General features: G+C 38.6%; 1 protein-coding gene across 8 annotated transcripts in view; it reads left to right on the top strand.

Annotated features, from left to right (window-relative positions):
* The window catches only part of LOC134618309 (rap1 GTPase-activating protein 1-like), a 43,612-nt gene extending 21,728 nt beyond the window's left edge, over positions 1 to 21,884 (top strand). For 4 of the 8 annotated variants that reach the window (XM_063463657.1, XM_063463661.1, XM_063463660.1 and 1 more), the window contains 23 exons: positions 965 to 1,058; positions 6,720 to 6,767; positions 7,217 to 7,255; positions 7,602 to 7,793; positions 8,603 to 8,706; positions 9,167 to 9,245; positions 9,343 to 9,396; positions 9,771 to 9,854; positions 10,868 to 10,968; positions 11,132 to 11,261; positions 12,184 to 12,339; positions 12,416 to 12,487; positions 12,571 to 12,657; positions 12,838 to 12,978; positions 14,229 to 14,360; positions 16,013 to 16,090; positions 17,061 to 17,170; positions 17,290 to 17,412; positions 17,589 to 17,724; positions 19,051 to 19,162; positions 19,612 to 19,679; positions 19,903 to 19,950; positions 20,256 to 21,884. In XM_063463657.1, the coding sequence (XP_063319727.1) occupies positions 965 to 1,058; positions 6,720 to 6,767; positions 7,217 to 7,255; positions 7,602 to 7,793; positions 8,603 to 8,706; positions 9,167 to 9,245; positions 9,343 to 9,396; positions 9,771 to 9,854; positions 10,868 to 10,968; positions 11,132 to 11,261; positions 12,184 to 12,339; positions 12,416 to 12,487; positions 12,571 to 12,657; positions 12,838 to 12,978; positions 14,229 to 14,360; positions 16,013 to 16,090; positions 17,061 to 17,170; positions 17,290 to 17,412; positions 17,589 to 17,724; positions 19,051 to 19,162; positions 19,612 to 19,679; positions 19,903 to 19,911 (2,149 nt within the window). In that variant the 3' untranslated portion in view covers positions 19,912 to 19,950; positions 20,256 to 21,884. The other 4 variants (XM_063463658.1, XM_063463659.1, XM_063463663.1 and 1 more) reach the window with 4 other exon arrangements.
* Positions 21,885 to 22,845: the final 961 nt, after the last annotated feature.

Consider the following 22,845-nt stretch of genomic DNA (forward strand, 5'->3'; position numbering starts at 1 on the left):
GTTGAGGGTGTAGAGTAATACTTCTCTGCTTGCGGAGTGTCGTGTCTTTCGGCTGCTAGGGTACGCCGCACCCTGAACATATTTCATCGTAGCTGCCGTATCCTACTTTAATAATCGCCGGCAGACATACACATAATTCATGATATTATCGCTGATTCGTGATCAGTTCAGATGTTCTTCTGTGATGATTAATCGCTGTATGCATATGAAAGAGACTGAAATAAATTGCAGAAATTAAAAGGCTGCTGTGGAAACTGACCAGTTGTCGGTGTCAATACAGCACCATATTCATCAGAGGTATTGATCAGTCATCATGCTGAGAGAAAGCTGTTCTGGTAGAGATATTGAGTTTAGGACAAAAGATGTGTGACATTAGTATTGTTCAGTGTGTCATTCTTCTGGATTAGAGATGCTTTTGTTTTGATAAATGTGAAAGTATTGGTCTTGTTCTCTGAGACCCCTGAGGTGTCTGTGAGGTAGATTGTGTGATAAAAGAAAAGGTAAAATCTTTTGGAAGTTATTGTTTCTTATACCATAAACAGTAAAGAAATCATGGGGTTTGTGTCAGATGTAACTTAGCTATAAAATTTTATACTGTTCAACAGATTTAAACCTCGATGACTATGACGCTGCAGATCAAACAAACCAGTTGGAAAACAGGATTTTGAAATTTAATATCAATTAAAAACTGATGTATAATTGCTTTGTGATATAAATTAAAGACCTTATTTTGTTGTCAGAATGGAATGTGCTTCACTTAAAGAGCAATGTAACAGTAACCTAATTTCAAAAAGGTGACTTTAGTCCACTACAAGTACCTCGTACACTCCATACGCCTTTTTTTTTCTTGCCAAAAGAGCTCAACAACATTTCCTGAGGCATTACCTTTTGTTGTCCTCTTGCTTGATCTCAAACTGGGTGACCTTTTCTGACTGAATGTTCTCTTCCATCTGTCTGATTTTAGGAAACAAGATGGGAGTGACCCCCGAATTTCTGCAACTCTAGAGCCCCAGCTGCTCCAGCCTAAGCTCCCATTCACCGCCTCACCATTTCAAAAGGTAGGACTGGGGAAATTGAGTTTGCGCTTTGACCGCTGACCTATATTAAAGACCTCTGTGTGACCCCTTCATTCTTTGATCTTTTTAACGTGTCTCAGCTGATCTTGTCTCCACACTTGCTTTTGTCTGGATGCACTTGCTCAGTGTTCTATCTGTATTTAATCTCTTGTGATGTATTAGACCCAGTTTCATGGCGTGTTACTTTGATTTCTATCCATGCTTTCTTTTGTGTAACTTGTTGTATTAAAGCACACAGAGCTCTGTGTCTGGATGATTATGTTTGACTGATTCAATTAATAGAAATCTATTTTTAGAAGGAAATTGTCAGCCGGATGCTGACCATTTTTAAATTGAAGCCTAACAAGCCTGATTCCATCAGAGCAAACAAATCAAAGCCTGAATGAGTCATTTTTAAATCAAAACACAAGCTTCTTCATGCCCATCATCATCCATGAGGTGTAACCTAATTGGAATATCAATTATGCATGATAACACTGAGTGGGGCTCAATTATTACACAGTTGTTTTATGCTTTCCTGAGCCTTGCTTATTTTCCTCGGGGTTTTCATAAGGCTAAGCTTCAGTGTGAAGATTTGTGCTCTTCCATTTCTTTAATGCCTGCGGTTTATTAGCTGTCATGTCATTTTCAGATTCACCACATTCAGCTTGCCTCCTGTTCACTAAAGCATTTTTTGCCTTTATGAATCAGCTATACTAGAACTAATATTCTTTCTTTCAGCAAAAATGGTTTGAGGAAATACTAAATTGCTGTTATTGAAGGTGTAGGAAAAAGGGCCAAAAGTGAAATAGGAGGAAATAATTTCAATAAATCTGTTTTGACTGTCACGTCCGTAGCAAATCTATTTTGCTGTCAGAATCTTTATGCTTACCTTTAGCACTTCTGTGATTGATGTGAAAACCTGGCAGAGATATTTTGGGATCTTAGAAACTGAATAGCTCCTAGCTCCTCGGTGATTAAACGACAGGAACAGTGTCACTCGTGTCGGATTGCTTTCAAAAGATCCCTCACACTTTGGAACGGGCTTACAGTTCTCACAATCTGCCTTCATCTGGGGAAAGCAGGGAGAGTAGGAAGAGAAAGGGATAAAGAATTCAGGAATTCAGAGATTGGATTGTTGAAACCATCATTCCTGATCCTTGCAGCATGCACCATCTGTAGGTAAAACAGACTTACCAGTAACAGTTAGTCAAACATTTTGTTTGACACTTAGACATTTAAGGATAGCAACTCTGGTTTATGTCCTTTTCCCCTTTTTGCACATTTTAATTGAGGAAAAAGTAGAAAAAGGGAAAGTATGGAAAGATTTTTAGGGACAGCGTGGTAATGTGGTGTGCTGTAGTACAACAAGGGCTCACTGGAGCAAGACTCAGAGGAGTGTATCACTTTAATTAGAGCCCTGCGAAAACCAGGTCAATCTGCAATTAACCCCATCAGCTCTTATGGCCATTGCCTGATTCAAACTGAACTGTCCTATTAATAATCTTGCAGATTTCTTAGAGATGTAATGCAAAACTCAAAAAGTGATAATTTTCAAATTTTGTTGGCAGAAATGGCCGAGATAAAAAAAACAAACTGAAACATCCTACTCACCAGAACCGTAGCGCTTAAAGAAATAAGTTTAATAGTGTACCAAAATCAAGTGTTGAAATAATCATGAACTGTTGTCCACTGCTTGGAAAGGGTTGCGTGAGTAATTGTGGGCGAGCTTTCTAATGAAAACATGTTTCTTGTCATTTACAACCTTTTTTACTGATTTGTTACACCAGTCAGGGTGACTTTTTACAGAGCTCTGTAAATTTGAGATGTCAGGAAATATCTTTAATGGCCCTGGAATGAAAATGCAGAACAAAGAACCAGACTTCATGTGAATTTTCCACATTCACATGTATCCATCTGATCCACTTCATGGAGCTGGTTGAAGTTTTAATGAGCTCTGCGAGGATGTACGGCGTTGCAGCTGATAAGTCAAGAGGAGCAAGAGAAAGCCATGCGTGTTTAATTTGTCTCTTGTCATAATGGCGATCCTATTAGCTCTCATAATGAAAGGTCTGAGCTCTACACCTGCACTGTGTGTGCTGGCTTGCCTCCCTGGGGATCCCCTCATTGCCTCCTCTTTGTTAATTTCTGCAAAAATTAGATGTCTTGTTTTTCATCAAAAGATTGTTCCTTTTCATTACTTTCATTCTACTATGGGTTTGCATAGTTTTCTAACATCTACTTTATGCTATATCCTGATTCTAGTGTAATGGGTGATCTGTAAACAGGACATAGTTGCAGCTGTTGTCTGTGACCGTAGAACGGTTGGACTCCACCTCTTGCCACCTGTCAGCCTAAGCCAGGATACAGATAGTAGTAAAGACAGAGGTGGTTGGTATAAAATTTGGAGTTCTTCCTGTAATGCTTTTGAGAGATAGAGAGTGACAAAGAGGGATCAGCAGAAGGCTAGACACCTCCAGCTTCAGTCAGAGGATTACTTCTCAGCTTTAAGCAATAGCAGGTTTGCCTGCAACCTGAGACATAAACTTGCAGATAATCTTGTATGCTTAGAGCACACACTGGGAGAGTCTGTGGATCTTGTCACCAACTTTGTCTGATCCAAGACTTTGTCAGTGATGCTTGCAAACAGCGGCGATGCAGCTAGGATTTTGCCATTTCAGAAAGGCACAGCAGTCATGGAGCGTTTAATCCAAATCTGCTGAAGTCAGTGACACTGGGACATCTTTGAAGCTGCAGGACTTTTTGTCAAGGAGAATTAAAAATGGCTAAAAATATTGACAAACACAACTATGCTCCAATGGTGACAAAGACACACTGGAAGAAACCCAGCAATGTAAGTAGCTTTATTTTAGGAACATGCTGCATACAAAACATCAACAAATGACAGACAAAGTGGAGAGGACACCTTTAAGTTAAGGCACGGACAGTCACTCCAAACTAATGACATATCTATCTATATATCTATTTATATATATATCTATATCTATATAGCTACATCTATCTATCTATCTATCTATCTATCTATCTATATATATATATATATATATATATATATAAATAGATAGATATGAGAGAGAGAGAGAGAGAGTTTATATTGAGCTCATTTGGGGAAAACATTTATAGCACACTTGTTTTTGTTCAAGCCCAAAGATAATATCTAGCAAAGCATTGCAGGTCCCATTGTTCTCATACTCATAATCAATCTTATGTGTATAGATTTATGAGTCTTATAACACTTACTTCTCACACTATTTATTGAAAGTAACATAATTCCTATTCAAGTTATAATTATTGTTATGTTCCATGAGTATAATGTGAAAGGTCCCACTTTTATGAATAAATCATAGTAAATTTATAAGTCTTATTAGACATAATATTTGCATTTGTTTTCCATATGGGAATCTCTGGCTAAACCCTGGGCTATTTACTTTCAGGGTTTGTGGCAGACTATTGTTTGCACATGGTGGAGGACTTTACTCACAGTCACACTGAAAGCCAAGACACGATTGCTCTGTACACAAAGTGTTTGACTTTGTCAGGCTTTACTGGCTGAACTTTTCAGCCTTTTACTTAATTACCGAAAACCAATATGTCCACGGACAATTGTTTTTCATCATTTTTTGCAATATTTATTGTCATTATGGTCACATGACATATGCCAATTTGGAATGTGAAAACTTTAGGACAATACTGCAACAACTGTGGTTTGTTCTAAAGAAAGGGGCCGATTTTTCATTTTTCTGTCGGTCACACATGACGGTGAGATGTGACAAGATCATGTTCTGCAATAAGGTAACATGTTTATTAAAATAAATATGAGCTTAGACATCAGCTGTTTTGAAAGTGGTGGGAACAGCTGGCTAAGAATGTGTAATTTACCAGCTTTACAACATCTGCTCTACTGTAGGCTTTCCTAAATGTAAACTTTAATGCTTCTTTTTAAGGTCAGTTTGTCCTCATGCTTTTAACAGCTCAAACACATTCCTAACCATGTCAGGTTTGTATCAAATAACACCTAATTAGTTAATTTTAAGGCATTTCTGGCATTTTTCAGAAGAATTATACAGAAAATGTTGTATTATTATACTTTTTGAGGGCTTTTCAGAGACCTTAACTGTAGACGTAAAATGTTGACTATATAGACCTCTTGCCCTCTAAAAGTTTTAAAAAGTCTATTTGGATTTTTGTTTTGAAAGATTTTGGGTTATTAACAGCTGTAAAGAGTGAATAGAGCTCTCTGTAACATAAAGAGCATCACTTTCTGTATTGGCACAACTGCACATACCAGGATTTTTTTCATGTCTAATAAGCAGTGCATAGAATGTTGCACACACATTATCTTGAATTAATGTAATCCCATCATGCAGTATTGCAAATATAGCAGTGAGATCTGACACCCTAACAATAACCATGTAAAGGCGGTGTTCCAGAGATGTTTTTTTCTGTCACTGGATGGAGTGTGATGATGTTAAAGTGTTGAACTCAGTGAACCTTCACTAACGCCTGTCAAAGGCAAACTAACCTCTGCACTCAAGACAAAGAAGTCTAAACATTGAATCTTACTCTCCTCTCTCCAGACCCCAGATTTATTTGAAATGATTGAAAAGATGCAGGTAAGATGATAAAAGATCGCATCTCTGTATTTTGTCTTGGCTCACTAAGCTGTGCTCAATAAGCAACTAACCAGCCAGTGTCTCTTCCTAATTCTGCAACACTTTGGCTCTCCTTTGCTGCAGTACTCATAATCTCTCTGAACATGAGAGGGATTTTGAGTATTTTCAGAGAAGTGTTGTCAATGTGTTTGTCTCGGCGTCTTTGTTAACGTTCTGGTTGAAACTTTGGTTTGCCGAACTGTAAGCTCATTATCTCACCTCAGAATCTATTTCCTGGTTTCTGAAGACTCTGGAAGGATGTTTTCTGTATTCATGCTTTCCCAATGACAAGACATGCGTTTTATAATAGAACATCTGTGCATTACTTTTTAAAATGCACATTTATCTTCTTTAAAAAAAAAGAAAAGAATTGCAGTCACAATGGTGCTTCACTATCTTTCATGTTTGGCAGTAATTCTTCTTTTGCATGGGACGTGACGCAGGATTGTCTATTTCCACTGTCGGACAGTGTATTGATGACTGCATCGTCTTCTATGATGGTCGGCGCCATCATCTAGCCTTGATTTAGTGACGCTGCATCTCTTTTTCTGCATCGATCCTCCTCACTCTCTTTTCACGTACAGACACACCCCATGTGCAGTTGTAGGACTGTCACTTATAAATCTTTTTAACCCCAAGACTCTTATTCACACTTTTCTGCAGTGTGTTTAATAGAGTTCTCTGTCACTTCCAAACTCACGTCTATAACGTCTTTCACTCTCCTCACTCTGAGGAACGTAATGGATCTCTTTCTGTATTTTTCCATCTGTCCCTTTTCTGACTTTGCTTTGTTGCCTGCTGCACATCTCTGGGGAAAACTGAGCTGTTACATAATGAGTTTGATCATTTTTTTTGCCTTTTGTTTATGTCACAGTTTGTGTTCATAGATTGGTTTTGTGCTTGACTTTAGGTATTTGTGGACTTTTTCCGTGCCACTTTGTGTGACCCTCCTGTCTTTTTGGTTTCCTTATCTAACCTGCTTCTCTTACAGGGGAACAGGATGGATGAGCAGAGGTGCACCTTTCCTCCGCCTCTGAAGGTATAACTCTTCATGTAGCAACACAAATTATTCATTCTCATTGTCCACGGCTGCTCCACCTTATCTTACTCTGACAGACATGGCAATTATTTCAGCATTCAGTATTACAATGTGTTCTTCATAATGCACTGAAACGCCCATGTTCCATACAGGAACAAGCTAGTGGGATGCTAAGCTCTGTAGACTAAAGTTCTGAAAGGGGCTTTTGAACACATTATAATTATAAAGTGATGAAGCATTTTATACCACCAGTGTGCCAAATAGTATTACTTTCATTAAGGTGTGCATTGTTGGCTGATTTCTGTGTCATTGCTAAACAGATTTTCATTGCATAACTGTTATGCAATTACTCTGAAACAGTGTCCTTTGGGAATGTAAAGTCGTTATTATTTTGTTGTTATTGTCATTCTTCGATGAGGAAACAAAGCATTTTTCTTTTTTTTTTCCAGACTGAGGAGGATTACATACCGTACCCAAGTGTCCATGAGGTACGAAGCTGTGTTGCAGTTTTATTGTTACCATTATTATTGTATTCCAATAAAAACACAGAAATATTGAAAGCAGTTGACTCAGTGTTGTAGACATCCAAAGTCTCAATAAAATGTTCATTTAAGCTTCAACAGACAAGCTGTGATCAGAAATTTTACAAGCATTCTTATTAAACTAGTAAATACTCAGTCTAAGGATATTTGCTCTCTAATCTGATTTTAATTTCTTTCTTTCTTTTTTTATTTTTTAAGTTTTTCTCAAGTCTAATTTTTAGTTCATTTTAATAACCTTGTCTATCTCTGAGAAGTAACTTTGTGTTTCGTTGCTATTTTTTTATTGAAACAGGTGCTGGGGAGAAAGAGCCCCTTTCCTCTTATCCTCCTGCCACAGTTTGGGGGCTACTGGATTGAAGGGACCAACCATGAGCTGAGCCAGGCTGGAGACACGGAGCCTCTCCAGCCTCTGTCCCCGAACACTCGGACCAAGCTGGAATGTAACACGCTGGCTACGCTCTTCAGGAAACATTTCCTGGGCAAGGTTCGCTACTCTGTACATGACAGAAACACATGGAGCTACTGACAAGTAAACTGTAGTACGCATATTAAGTTAAATCAGCTTTGCATTTGCTGATTTGCAGTCCTGGCTAAGGGCTCCCCTTGTATTGCCTCTTCTGCAGCTCTATTTTAAACCCACTTAACTGAGTAAGTTACCATATTTAGCATAGTTTTAACCGTTTCATCTGTGACATTTCGATGTCCCTGATAGATTATATTTAGCTGGATGCTTTTGCTGTATGCATTTTAAATATCTCCCCCATTGCTCCCCCATTATATTAGTCAAATTTCCTTCTATTTCATGGTTAAAATTACAATTAATGAGAAGATTAATAACTGTACTAAGTTACTTAGTTAAATTATTACAATTTTTTCAGAGATTTGTTTTCTTGCCAAAGTCATATTCACGTCATGTTCTCATTATAACAGCTTCCTTCCTCTTCAAATGAGTCTCATTGCTGTCATGGAATATTTCACATTACTTCTTCTTCATTACAGTAATGGGACAAATAGGAAATAAGCAAATCTCTGCATAATAAAGTACAAACAGTAAGCCTGCCTCACAATTAGGCACCTCACACACTGTGGCTAATGAAGATGCATTACACTTTGCAAGTGTTCTTGCAAACACATAATACCAGTAAACAAAATTGGTTGCATGTAGCAGAGGACGAGTAAACAAAGGAACTCAGACAGGAAATGAATGAACTGGAGCACATTTACCCGTGTTGTGCACATGTGTGCCTGTTTATGACAGATACTAATGGTGGTCTCTGTATGCTGTGCCCTCAGGAACACTTTAATTACTATTCAGTGGACAGTGTCCTTGGACATCTGGTGTTCTCCCTAAAATACGAGGTGATCGGTGACCAGGAACATCTGCGTCTAATGCTCAGGTAACGCTTAATTTTCATGCAGGGTTTAGTACAATGTTGCCTAGAAAATCAACAATTTAAGTCTGCCTGGTTACTTCATAATCTGAAGTAATTAATGTGTAAGATTTTGTGTCTTTTGTGAACAACAAGCTCTAGCTGCAGAGTAATTTTTTTTTTCCACCTAAATTGCCCAGCATTGACTGGACACACACATCCGCCCGGGGTGTTATCGTAAGAGTCATAAAGCCAGCAAGAGTGTCAACAGCTCTGTCATTTCCACAGAAGAGTAACAGATGGACTATTTAGGCCAGTGAGTGGGTGGGGATAGTGAAAGGGAGAGAAGGCAAAGAGAGGCAAGGGCGGGGAACTTTGATCATGGTCCGTACCGGATCATCTCTGCACCAACTGATAGATTCTGAGAAACGCTGCTTCGTGTTATATGGCTATAAAACCCACACTTATTACTTTATGGCTTCATCAGGACCAAGCTGAAAACCTACCATGATGTGATCCCCATTTCCTGTCTGACAGAGTTTCCAAATGTGGTCCAAATGGCCAAGGTAAGAAGCAATTTTTATATTTTTTGTCCAAAGATAAGCTGCTGTGACACTTCCAGCACATTCTGACGTTATTTCCCACCGCCTTTTTAAATTCAAGCTTGTCTGCGAAGAGGTCAACGTGGACCGCTTTTATCCTGTCCTTTATCCCAAAGTAAGTTCTGGATCACAGATTTTCAGGGTTTTCTTTCTAGGCCCAGAAGTATGAGCTTTCAGCATCTGGTTAGATTTTTTCACAGCTGCTTTAAGCAATATCCTACAGTTGAAGGGGAAATGATGGAATTTCATATTTAATAATATACTGCAAGCCTCATATTACCTTCAGTCAAACTTTTCAGTACATCTTTGAATGGCATTGAGGTTTTTATCAACCTTTGCACTGAAGCATGTTAGCAAAAGAAAAGCAAGAGAGAGAAAAGAACAGGAAAAAATAGGTATACATAGGAGAAATAAATAATATATGCAGATAAATATAATTAGATATAGCAATATACATCTTCTTTAACATTATATCTGTGATTTTTGCAGGCTTCAAGACTTATTGTCACCTTTGATGAACATGTGATAAGCAACAATTTTAAGTTTGGAGTCATCTATCAAAAGTTTGGACAGGTAAGCAATAAAGCCTGGATGTGATCAGGTGCAAAAGCAGTGCTGTAGAAGTACTTGCATCCATTATATTCATATCCAAAGAACAATAAGCGTGTATTATATGGTGTATTGTCAGATTTTTTTTAAGGAAGCTTATTATACTTGGTCCTCTGTGGTCTTAATTATGGCTTTCACTTAAGCCCAGTCATTGTGGCTGCCTTCAGCACACCCTCTCATTTTCTGAGGCAATCACAGCCCTCTTGTTTACTATGTGGGGTGGCAAAAAAGGTGTTGAGTGCTTTTCTACTTTTAAATCGAGATATCACTGTGTAGAAATCTTTTCTTTTGATTTTGTAAATACTACAGAAATTGAAATGTATTGTTAAACATGTTAAATGATCTAATTGGCCTTCTCACAAAGATAGAAAAGACCCTCTAACATTCAGGAGGGATGCTAAGTGGAGAAAGGCATGATCAAATAGGTACACTGCACACAGAAAGCAAATCATAAATAGTGAAATGAGCAGTGGGAACTTGTCCCAGGTATTGTTAGCATCCCTTTGTTTTAAAGGAGGCATTTTTATTCAGATCATCGCTCTAGTTACTGACAATTGATAATCAGCAGTCCATCACAATCATAATGTTTCCTAAAGCCTTATTTCAAATGCTCTACCTACTTTTGTAATTAACTGGAATAACCTCTTCCATCTCAAATGCAAATGCACCGTGTCTGAACAAAAGTGCAAACACACAAACTGGATACACGTTGTCTTGCTTCTAGTTACTGATCCCAGTGATCTGTTCCAGAAAAAAAATAACACTTCCAACGTACAACTCTCACTGTGCCACTGCTGACTATTTAGCAAAGAACAATTTTACCTTACCATGATTAGTTTTCACTTTTCTTCTCAGACATTGTCACCGTCATTAGGCACCTATCTGCAAACTGTGCAGTACTCATACAAACTGTTCTCATCGTTCTGCAAAAAGTTCGCTCGTTTATTTATTTTTAAAATTAATTTTATTTGTTACAGACTTCAGAGGAAGAGCTGTTTGGCAACAACGAAGAGAGCCCTGCCTTTGTAGAATTCCTGGAGTTTCTCGGAGAGAAAATTGAACTGCATAACTTTAAAGGGTAAAGTCCTCACAGTGGTTTGAAAGCATTCGATATCCCCCGTCTAATATTTCATAACATAATGCCACTACAATTTACATCAGACTAGCTACATGAAAGGTGGTGACGCTGCTGCAGTGATGGTGGAGAATATCCTCCTAGACATGGTTCTGTGTGCTTGCAGTTTCCGCGGAGGGTTAGATGTGACTCACGGGCAGACTGGCACAGAATCTGTCTACTGCAACTACCGCAACAAAGAGGTCATGTTTCATGTGTCCACAAAGCTGCCTTACACAGAGGGGGACACCCAGCAGGTACTGTAATGCAATACCAGACTAACACACCTTTTATGATTCAAAGGATGGTTAGGCAGGTTCCCTCTGGGCATCACAGAACCATATTTTGCATATGTGCATCCCTGTTGTGCAAAAAGCCTGCAGTATAAAATTACAAAAAAAAACCCAAAACAACAATTCCCCGGTATTTGAGATATATTACTTCAGCGAATGCTTTGGTGTCTGCGTCTGTGAGCAGCACTCATTCCTCGAAGTGATTTAAAGCTGAGATGTAGCACTGCATTGCTCACGCAGCAACTTTTTTTCTCTTTTATCTCACACATTCACACAAAAACTGAGGATCGTAAGATGAAAAATGCTATCATTTACTATCAAGCCATCCACAAACAGAGATAAGACCAATGCCTGTATGTTCAGCCTCTCCTGCAGCAGTGAGTGCTACATATGGGCTACTTTGAGCAAACTGTTTCTGTGGAAGTTGTCATCGGGGAAACAGCACTCCCTGGTGGTGTTTCATAGACTTAGTAGTGTAAAGATTCAGACTTTGCCTTTATTTGGTGCTAGAAATTAAAGACATTTGTGTAGTCTTATCTTTTTTAACGCAAATGCTGTGTAATTGCCATCCCACATAATCCTTTTAGATGTTTTCAGTTGGAAATATTCCTGGTTAGCTAGCTTTGTGTTATCAGTAATATGATATTAACAGTAATCAGTAGAAAAACCACAATAGATCTCTATCTATTGTAGTGAGTTGTTTATCCAGAGAGAGAGTTCCAGGGAGCATTAACTTTGTTCATACATTTTATCTAATGCCTGGCATTTGTCTCCTTTCATTGTGCCAATTGTTACATGAGAAAATAATAATTTACACCCTTTTATATAAAATATGTATGTGTATTTATATATAAAACTAAGTTGCTATTGGGCTGTTGTGTTGCAGTTGCAGAGAAAAAGGCACATAGGAAATGACATTGTCGCCATCGTTTTCCAAGAAGAAAATACTCCCTTTGTACCAGACATGATCGCCTCCAACTTTCTCCACGCTTACATTGTAGTCCAAGTGGTCAACCCCTGCTCCGACAATGTTCTTTACAAGGTAACCCGCTTCCTCTCCTTTCTGACATTTTCTCCTGAAAGCATTTATTGCACGCTATCTTTATCTTCCTTTCTAGGTGTCAGTTACAGCACGGGATGATGTACCTTTCTTTGGCCCGGCCCTCCCAAACCCTGCTATCTTTAAAAAAGTAAGAAGATGAAGATCTTTGACCTCACTGATCATCTTTTAGTTTCCGAGCAGATGCCTTACCTCTCTAATCCTTTTATGCAGGGCCCCGAATTCCATGAATTCCTTTTTACTAAGCTAATCAATGCAGAATATGCCTGCTACAAAGCTGAGAAATTTGCCAAATTGGAGGTACGTTTTTAAGAAAGACTTAAAGCATTTTACGTCTTTTGACAGCTTTAAAAATTTTATTTACTTCCCTCTGCCTCATTTCTCCATGTGTGTGTGTGTGTGTGTGTGTGTGTGTGTGTGTGTGTGTGTGTGTGTGTGTGTGTGTGTGTGTGTGTGTGTGTGTGTGTGCATATGCGTCAGGAGAGAACACGATCGGCCTTGTTGGAGACTCTTTATGAGGAGCTCCACTTAAACAGCCAGGCCATAATGGGTGTTGGAGGAGAGGACGACAAGCTGGAAAATGGGAATGCTGGAGGAGGGGGCTTCTTTGAGTCTTTTAAGGTAACTGGAAAAGCAGAAGCAGAGGCTGGAGCTTCAGGTCAACAGCTTCACTGGAACTCTCAGAAAGAAAAAGCTGAAGCTAGTTTGCATATGCAAAGTCTTGTTTTAGAAACTGAGGTTTTATGTTTTACTTGCACAAGCAAAACAAAAGGAGCTTTCTTATTTACATAATTTAAATTCAAGCTCAGCAGCTTAGCTTAGCAAAAACACTGATAAAAGAGAGAAGCTCCACCTGCCTCAGAGGCAAACAGTGTTCTCAGACAAATTAGTTGTTTTATTCCCTACAAAACCAGCGATTTCTGCCCTTGGATAATGTATTAATTAGTAAGTTTTAGAGGTGCCAGTGTGCTCGTTGTTTCTAGCCTTTATGCTGATCTGAGATAACCCACTGCTAGCTGTGACTTTATACTGCAGACAGATTTGAGACTGATACTGATTTTCTGATCTAACTCCCAACAAGAATGTAAATGAGTATGTTTCTAAAAAATGTCAAACTTTTACTATTAAATTACATTTTATTATTAGCCTGTAAAGTGGCATCTCTAATTAGTATTCATTGTTACCTGTTGAGAGATGTGTTTTTATGTGAACATGAGCGCGACTTCTCTCTGGCAGTATTTCTCTTCTGTTCTTGTCTATATGCAGACTGAGCTGTAGAAGCTTTTTCTTAATCTGTATCTGAATGAAAAGAAGCTCTGCTGCTCTGTCCTCCTGGAACATACCGTTCTCTGCTTCCCAGCTTTTCTTCTTCATGCTTTATAGTTGTTTTGTGATTCGCCACGTTTAAGTGCCACCGCTCACGTATCTATATGGTCCTATCATCTTCATGTGTCATAATTTGGGGAATGTGGATGGAACGGATATATTTTCTTACATCATCAGACGCCTCTGCCTACATTATTTCATGCTCGTAAAAAGGTGCACTGGGCTTTAAACTTCTTCTGGCTCTGATTAGACTCTGTGTGGTCAGACATCTGTGAGCCACTTGGCCCTTCTACTTCCCAATCTCTTCTCTTATCACCTACCTAAATAAAAATGACTCATCTGAACCTCCTTCAGGCACTAAAGCATACTAGTGTTCTCTGTCGCTTTCTTGTCTGTTAGAATTAGAATCTGGCCAGTGCTCTCTGCCTGTAGTGGTCAGTGTTCAGGGACAACCCCCAGGCTCCTCTTGGCCTGTTCAGTGATACCGAGGGGTCAGAGAGGTCAGCACCATCTGAATGTATCTCCTCCTCCTCGTCTCTCTGTAGAGGGTGATGCGCAGCAGAAGCCAGTCTATGGATGCCATGGGTCTTACTTTCAAGAAGCCGCACACAGTCTCCACTAGCCTGAGCGGCAACTTTAACCACAACCCCACAGAGAGCCCTAAATTCCCAGGGATAGTAAGTACAGTCCCACTCCTCCAGTACTTATGGCGAGGTGAGCCTCGCTGCTTCTGCCTCTCCCTCTGCAGATCTAACAGAGTTCATACCCCCTTCTCTTTCACTTGCCTGCTGCACTAACTTCTCACAGCGAGAGAGAGAGACTGCACACTTGGACATGGGAAGCAATTATGCCTGAGTCTTAAGCTTGACTGTCACTTTGCAAAGGTTGCACATTGTCTACCACTACCAAAACGGATTGACTTAACAGTCATGAAAGTGGATATGTTTAGGACACAAGCTGAATGGGTTAAAGCATTTTTTTCTAATTGTGTTCACGTGATTTAAACGCCCATGCATCTGCATTGTTAATGAGCGATCACTTAATTTCTAACACGGGTTGGAGTTGTCTTTGTGTGATAGTGTGTGTACAGTATAATGTGTGGGTATGCATGCATGCTTACATTTTTGGACTTCTTTTAATAATCACGCAATAATTTTAAATTCATTTATTAGCAAATTGATATTTATGTGATCAGGAGGAAAAGTTGTAAATCTTTTCAGGTGTTTTTCAGTTTAAATAATTTATTCAGAAATACTGCTGTAACTAAACTTGTGCACATATATGCTGCATATATAAGACAGACACAGCCACCATGAGGTTGGTGCCCCTTTTTCTTAAAGCCTTGAGTTTTTTTGAAACTGGATTTCATGAGCATGGAGTAACTCCCATTATGAAACTGGGGGGCACTCAGTAGCTTGGCAATTATAAGATAAGCCCAATCTGAAAGGCCCACCCTGCTTTATATTTTTCCCAGAGAACCATGGGAGCTATAATTTGCAAAATAAACATAAATTTGTATTCAATAACACCTGAAAGCGATGATTAAAAACCTAACACAGAGATCAAAAACTAACTCAGAACATGCTTAGTGGGTACATGGAAGGAGTCGAGGGTTGTTTTCTTGTACACTTTGATGAAAGTGAACTTCTTTTTGTAATCAAAAAGCCTTGAAAGCTAGGTTTAGCTTTTGTATACAGTCTGTGTTTGGACACTTATTTTTCTTTTTTTTTTCCAGTTGAAAGTAAAATATGACCGTTACCTTAGTTACAGTTACAAGTGACTACATATGGTGGCCTGTCTGTTATATGTAGTGTATATGTTGAGAGATACTGTGTATCTCATATAAACTGATTAAGTTCATTCTCTCTGTATTAGACATATTAGACTTTTATATAATATCTTTCATCAATGAGTATGACTGACGAGCTTACTGTTTGTTCATAAGCCAGTCTTGATTTGATTCCTAATGTATAACATGCTGTATGCCCTCCTTCGCTGAATTTACCTTCCTTTTCCTTTTTCAGACATACAGCTCACATAACTGGTGTATCATTCCTCTGTCCCATTCAGCTGCCTGTGTCGCACCCATGGAACCAAAATATCTCCCCCTGTATTCTCCAGCTAACACGCGCTTCGTAGTTTGTTTGGACAACATGACTTACTGCATGATATCTCATATGTATTTGTATATATCTCATGTTTTCTCTCCCCTCCTCCCCTCCTCCCCCCCTTTTCCCCACCTCTCTTTGTTTTGTCATATGTCATCACCACTCTCTCTTCTATGTCTTCTCTCTTATTCTGTCTCTTTCTTTCTCACTGTCTTTATCAGTCATTGCTTGTCCCAGGCAAAAGTCCGAGTAAATATGGACGCCGAGGCAGTGCCATAGGGATAGGAACAGTAGAAGAGGTTCATGTCTAATTCTAACTACTCTCCAACTACTTGCTTTCCGTCTTTGATTCCTTTTCTTGTTTGCATGGCTCCTTTGCATCATAGCCAAACATGTTTCTCTGCACATTTCAGCTCCCTAATGTGTATTCCGTATATCAGAAACTGTGTGCTACAGACAGGATATATTATTTAAAAGGCATCATCATTTTAGTCTGTGAACATAGTCCCGCCCATTTTCCAGTGAATTAGTTGCTTTAGCAAGTCCAATCTTTTATATTTTCTAGACTAATATATGTATGAACTGTTAAGAGTATTTGCTTCTACTCTTATTTTCTTCTCTGCTTTACTGCAGTATGTGCACACCTGCTACAGTTTTACTCTATAGTTTCATTCCAGTGTGCTTAATTCTGTATTTGTTAAAAAATAATGAATATTTATAATTTAATAAGCCCCTTACAGAGAAATTGTGAAAAACGCCCCCTGCCCCCCCACTGCTCTTTGAAGCCACATTAAATAAAAGCCTCTTTTTTTTAAAGTTCTCATTTCGAGAGCATTAAAAGGGAGATTGAACGAACAAAGCAGATGCTGAGAAAGCATATTTAGTGTTAGGCTCTGGAGCTTTTAAACCCATCTTTCATCTCCCGCCTTAGTGTGCTCTGTTCTGGCTGAAAGACTGCCACCAGGGCTTGTCATTAAGCTGCTAAAAGCATATTTTAACATTTTTTTTTCATCATACTAACAGCTCGGAGGGAGCAGTGTTACTCTTCAGCCTGGTAATTCAGGATGATATGTTTTTGAAATTTTGCCAAAGTGTTCTCTATGATACAGTACACGACAAATGAATGGTTCAGTGGTCAAAGTAACCATTAGCTCTCCTCAGTCATAAATACCTAAAGTGATAAGCTCTTGAAATGAACGTATTTTATTATACAAGGTATTGGAAATATTTGGGCATTGTCCCTGAACGGTTTTCCTCTTTCCCTGTCAGTCTCTGATAATCCCAGGAAAAAGCCCAACCAGGAAAAAGTCTGGCCCTTTCAGCTCCCGGCGAAGCAGTGCCATTGGCATTGAAAACATTCAAGAAGTCCAGGAGAAGAGGTGGGAGAAGATTCCTGTGATCATTTACATAGCATATACCTGTAGACCATCTTCTACATAAAATAGCTTTATTTTATTTTTTTTCTATTTTTCACACTATTTTTTTTTTTACCTTGTAGCAGTAGAGATAACTCCCCAAACACTCAGAAGACACCTGACAGTGGCCACGCCTCTCAAGATCCCAAATCTGACAATTCATCCAATCAGAGCTCTCCTGAGGTGCTCACAACTACCAAGAACAGGTATATATAATAAACAGGCTCCTACCATATCCCCTGGACACTCACTGAAAATTTTAAATAGCATGTTTTGCCATTCCTGTATTTGTGTAACTGCTGGGTAATCCTCCCTTAGGGTAACATATAGTATCACTATACATAAGATAAAATCAGGTTGGAGTTGTTAACCCAGGGTGTAGTTCTTATCTTGTTGGCAGGGCCGCATCCATCCCTGAGGCTCACGACCTTTCCCGCTCGTCCTCCAATGCCAGCAGCTTTGCCAGTGTGGTGGAGGAGAATGAGACAGAGGCAACAGAGGAATACGACACAGGCATGGTAAGCAGTGTATCCTGTATATGTACAGTGGCGGTCCTAGCCTGTTTGGCGCCCTGGGCGAACACTCTCTCTGGCACCCCCAGAGAGAAATTTACTCTGTTACTGTTACTATTTTTACCATTTCTTCTTGGAGCAACTGTAATCCACATTATTTCCTTAGGGATTAATATTAAAGTATTCTGATTCTGATTGTTTCCGGATGACCTGCCATTATCCAATGACACATCTGCTTACCTGTATCTTTTGCTCGTTTCTCCTCTTCTTTTCTATTTTTTCTAAACTGAGCACCTGATGGCTTTGAACTTTTCTTGTCCATCTTCCATTGGTTTTAATTTTGCACTCCAGTATGAACATAAGTCCCCCAACTCGAGGATCACCACAATATAACCTAATAGACTTACACCTTAGTTCACAGATTTGCTTTGTCTAAGGTGTATTTCTGGGATTTCGCACAACCCAGGATTCAAATCATGAATACATAATGAGGTTGGATTTACAACATTATGAATGAAATGTGCTCTATTTGGAAGCAGCCGCCCCCCTCCCCTTTCGACGGGTTGTGTGTGAGACTTTAAATCCTCAAACTGTAAATTATAAATTTTAAATTGTTATTGATCCCTTTACCCCTGGTCCTAAAGTGTATATTTATTTTCTTACTCTTCTGATATTTATTGTTTGTTTACTGCTGTAACTGGAGCCTCATGTGTCGTCTCTCTATATACTGGACTGTATGTAGCGGAGATGACAATAAAGTTTACTTTGACTTCAGCAGCAAGCAGGCGCACCGAGGGCTCTCGCGCTCACTTTTCGCGTACAGAATTTCGAAAAAACATCGGTGCAAATTATAAGTCTGTATCATAATATCTGGTGTTTTCGTGTTTGTTGTTTTGTTTTTATTTTATTTTATTTTGCGAGCTACAGCCAGCCAGAGAATCCCCCGCCGCCCCGCCCTCTCCTCCCTGTGCCACAAGCAGCAGGCGCACCTCGCAAACGGAGGGCGCCCTTACTCCCAGCAAATGGGCGATAGAAAGCGGTGCCTATGCCATTCCCAATATGTGCTGGCTGATGTCGGGGCAGCATGAATATGAGCAATTTTTTTTTTTTTGCCGATGACCGTGATGCCACCCCCCACCACGATGCCGCCCCGGTCAACCCCGCCCGTGTCGCCCGTATCAAAAACCGCTACTGTATATGTACTACATGTAGAAACACGAATTATAAATTGCATTTAAGCTATCACATTCATTTTGTTTTTTCACTATAATCTACATAATCTAATATGGTAATATAATATGGTTTTCTTGGTCACCTTGCCATATTCTCCAGGAGAGTCTGTCATCTGCTGGAACACCACATAAGCGAGACTCCTTCCCCTACAACACTTGGCTGGAGGACAACAACAGTAACACTACTACCACCAGTCGTGGGAGCTCCCCAGGTGAGAGAGACAGAGAGCTTGGTGAACAAGGTCCAGCTTATTAAAAGTTTAAAGGGAAGGGTTAAAGTGAAGAAAGCCCATGGTTAAGCAATGCATAATTAATGCATTCAATTCATGACTTATTGTAATAAGAAGCTAATAAATAATCATGTAAATTTGTGATTGTAATGAGGATGTTAGCATATAATAAAAAATAATATTTTTTACAAGTGTAATATATAATGAGAAATTGATATGCAGCTATCTTTTCAGAATATGAATTAGCAAGTATAGTCTTTCATCTAACCTCTTTAATGTGTAATAAAGTTGACTTTCTATTTCTTCTGCAAAACAAGTAAAAGCTTTCTTTTTTTTCAAAACATAAATGATTCATGTTGTATCATTTAATATTTATATAACTGTCTATATCAGGTATGAGTCTTTTCACACATTGCTAACCTATCCTTCAGGGCCTGGTAAACCTGATCGAGGAAAGGGGATGAAACTGGAACGATCACACAATCAGCAGTCCTCATCAGTGAGTCAATCAGCCAGCTCTAAACTAAGATCTCGTGCTTTCATTTGTGTTCATTGCACTTTTTTCTTTTAATTTGCACTCACAACAAATGTATACTCTTCTGTAAGACTGACCAATTCCTATAGACCAATACAGTCTCTGCTTTACTGTTCTGCAGTGCTGCACTAATTTCTATGACTTGTTACTGATACCTTTCTTTTTATTTTCACTGCTCCGTGTGCAGAACTGTTAGCTCAACTCACCTGGTAGTGTCCTGGATCTCCATCTTCAGGTTGGAATTCCTCTCTGCACACTTATGGCTTTAATCCACAGGTTTACTATGCACAGATGGTTCCGAAACACAGTATCCACATGCACTAAACCAAAATGCTGCTTGTGAGCATTTGTTATACTACAGTCTTCTGTCTTAGTTTTATACATAATCCTCGTCAACAGTACTGAGGAATAAACAAAAAGAAAGCAAATCTGTGTTTTGGCAAAGCTGGATTTATTGTTAAATATCACTAATTATATGAATACTACACATTCTTATACTTGTATTAAAGTTTTGACCAGAATTTTCTTCTCTTCCAAAAGCATTCCCATAAGTCACAATCCTTCTGGGAGATGAGACAAGTGCAGGCATTCGCCATGACCAGTGATGAGAAGGAAAACGAGAAAGAAGATGAGAAAAAAGAGAAAAAGCCTGGCCAGTCCGCTGCTCAGTGAGGCCAGAGTTCAGCATATCTAGAGAAACCTGGAGGACACTGGAGTGGATGATGCACAAAGAGGGGCTCAGCTTTTGCACAGTGTTCTTTCCTTCCACTCTTTTCTTTGCCTCTTTTTTTAAAACCTGACCTTTGTTCCAAAATGCACAAATATAATTGTTTTATTTGTATGAGATATTACCTTGTCTGAGTTGTCTCGTTAAAGCCGAGGTGTGCTGGTTATACACGGTAAAGACGGTGCCATTGTGCTCTCTGTTGAGACTGAGTGAAGGACTGTTGATGCAACAAGTGAACTGCCTGGATGGTTTTACCAAATCAACCACGATATTGGCTTAATGAAGATTTCCAGTGTACGTGCTATACAAAATATTTGGCATCAGATTTGAGTATTTTGTCACAAAATATCCAATGTGATAAAAAGTTCTAACATTGCTGTTAATGTGATTATTTTCCAGGTAAAATACAAGTGTAACTGCAGCAAATAACTGTGTTCTTTGCTCCAGTGCCCACTGTTACCTACCAAACTTAACATCATAGTTTGTGGTAAAGATAGCATTGTATTGTAAATACCTTGAAATGGCCTTATAATTTAAACAATTTCCCTGGCCTTCAGTTTTTTTTACCTCACTTTTTTCACTCACATGTTCTGCAGCCAATAACGGGAGAGCAGTATTAGATTAAATGTGAAACTAATACATTTAGAATAATTTTAAGCACACTAGTTTAAAAATTTGTGGCATAAATCTTTAAAATCTGCTAATGTATAAACATACTGTACCAATCAATGAGTGATTTAACTGATTTGTCTGTCTTAAATGTTGATATGGAGATAGCTCTCAACATTATGCTGTTTTTTCTCTCTAATGTCCTTTTTTATTTATTGATTTGGTTCCTTTTAAAGAAGTATTTATGCTGTACCTCTATGGTGACTACAAAGACTACAAACAGCCAGTCATATGCTTGTACTGTCTGTGTTGTTTTGGTGTGAATTATATTGTTGTCATCTGTAAAGCTCTGTCTATTTCAGGGATTGGGATTTCATTGAGTGCAGTAAATTTGCAATGCAGATATAATGAAACAGTGAATCTTTATTTGCTTTTAAAGCAAGACAAAAACTCTAAATACCACTACTGATTTTGTAAATAGATGTTAAGTTTGAGGACTGTATGTGTAATGTATAGGCGGATAATTCAAAATAGAATTGACCAATTACTGCCAAGTTAATTATTTGCATTTTTTATTTTGTTTTTCCATAACCTCAAATTTTAAATATTTTGAGAGAATTTTATAAATTAAGATCATTTTAGAGACTGTTCTGTTAAAGGGAAATCTCACAGTACATCCAGCTGATCATTTCAGTTGCCTTATGTTGCACACTGATGGTGTAAGCATAGCTAGTGAAGCAAACAAGTTATGGGCAGCAGGATTTACAGTGAAATGAATGTTTTGTCCTTGATGTTATTTTTGTTTTTTGTAAATAAATACCCTGAGAACTTTACCATCTATTGCACATTTCTTTCCTTGTGTTGCATTACAACATTTAGTGAAAGCTCATTACTTAGCTGTAGCATCTTTCCATCCTTTTCTTCTCACACAAATACAAGTTTTTCTGAATGTCAGATGGTAGAAATCATATAGAGAAATGCCTTCATACTGTAGGTGTTCCATTTCCCACAAACTTAATGAAAGCTGAGCGAGAAACCCCCATGAATAAATGATTTGATGTGGGTGCCCACAAGCCTGCAAAACTAGAGCGATCTAAAAGTGGAGAATTCCCTGGTTATGCAACTGTGCCACATGGAAGAAAGACACATATTCAGATTTAATGAGTTAAAGGGAAATAAAACTGAGCCATAACCGAAACTAGTTTTCGAATTTCCCAACAATTACAAGCCACATGAGTGCCGGCCACAGGAGTTTTAGGAATGTACATACTTGCAAGAGAAACAGGAAAATCAAAGTTTTGAACACGCTGAATGTTTCAGTTTTATATACTGATAATTCCCTGAAGATTCATCACATTAGTAGTAGCATAAAATACTAATTAGTTAAATTTTTAAAAAACACGCTAATAAGTAAGGTTTACATTTTTTGCATAAACAATAGTAGTAGCTTGCCTCTCTGTGTAGAGATACAAATTAAGACACCTGAGCAATGCACTGGATTTATTAGCCTACTACACCGTATGTATAAGAATTTGAGCCCTTCTTGAACTAATCTTAATAATAAATAAATACATATTAATATTAATACTACTCGTACCACTAATACTACTAATAAAATGATAAAAGTGATGAAACTACCACACAGTGGGGCATGACAATGCAAAGTGATAAAGAAATCCAGACCAACAGACATTTCTATCCCTACTGAAAGAAACATTCACTCTGAATGTTATAGAAAAACTCTTCAAATATAAAGACCTTGAAATAGAAATTGAGAAAATGCCAGACAAGAAA

The sequence above is a fragment of the Pelmatolapia mariae genome, linkage group LG20 (genome assembly GCF_036321145.2).
Source record: "Pelmatolapia mariae isolate MD_Pm_ZW linkage group LG20, Pm_UMD_F_2, whole genome shotgun sequence".
NCBI classification, from domain to species: Eukaryota; Metazoa; Chordata; class Actinopteri; order Cichliformes; family Cichlidae; genus Pelmatolapia; species Pelmatolapia mariae.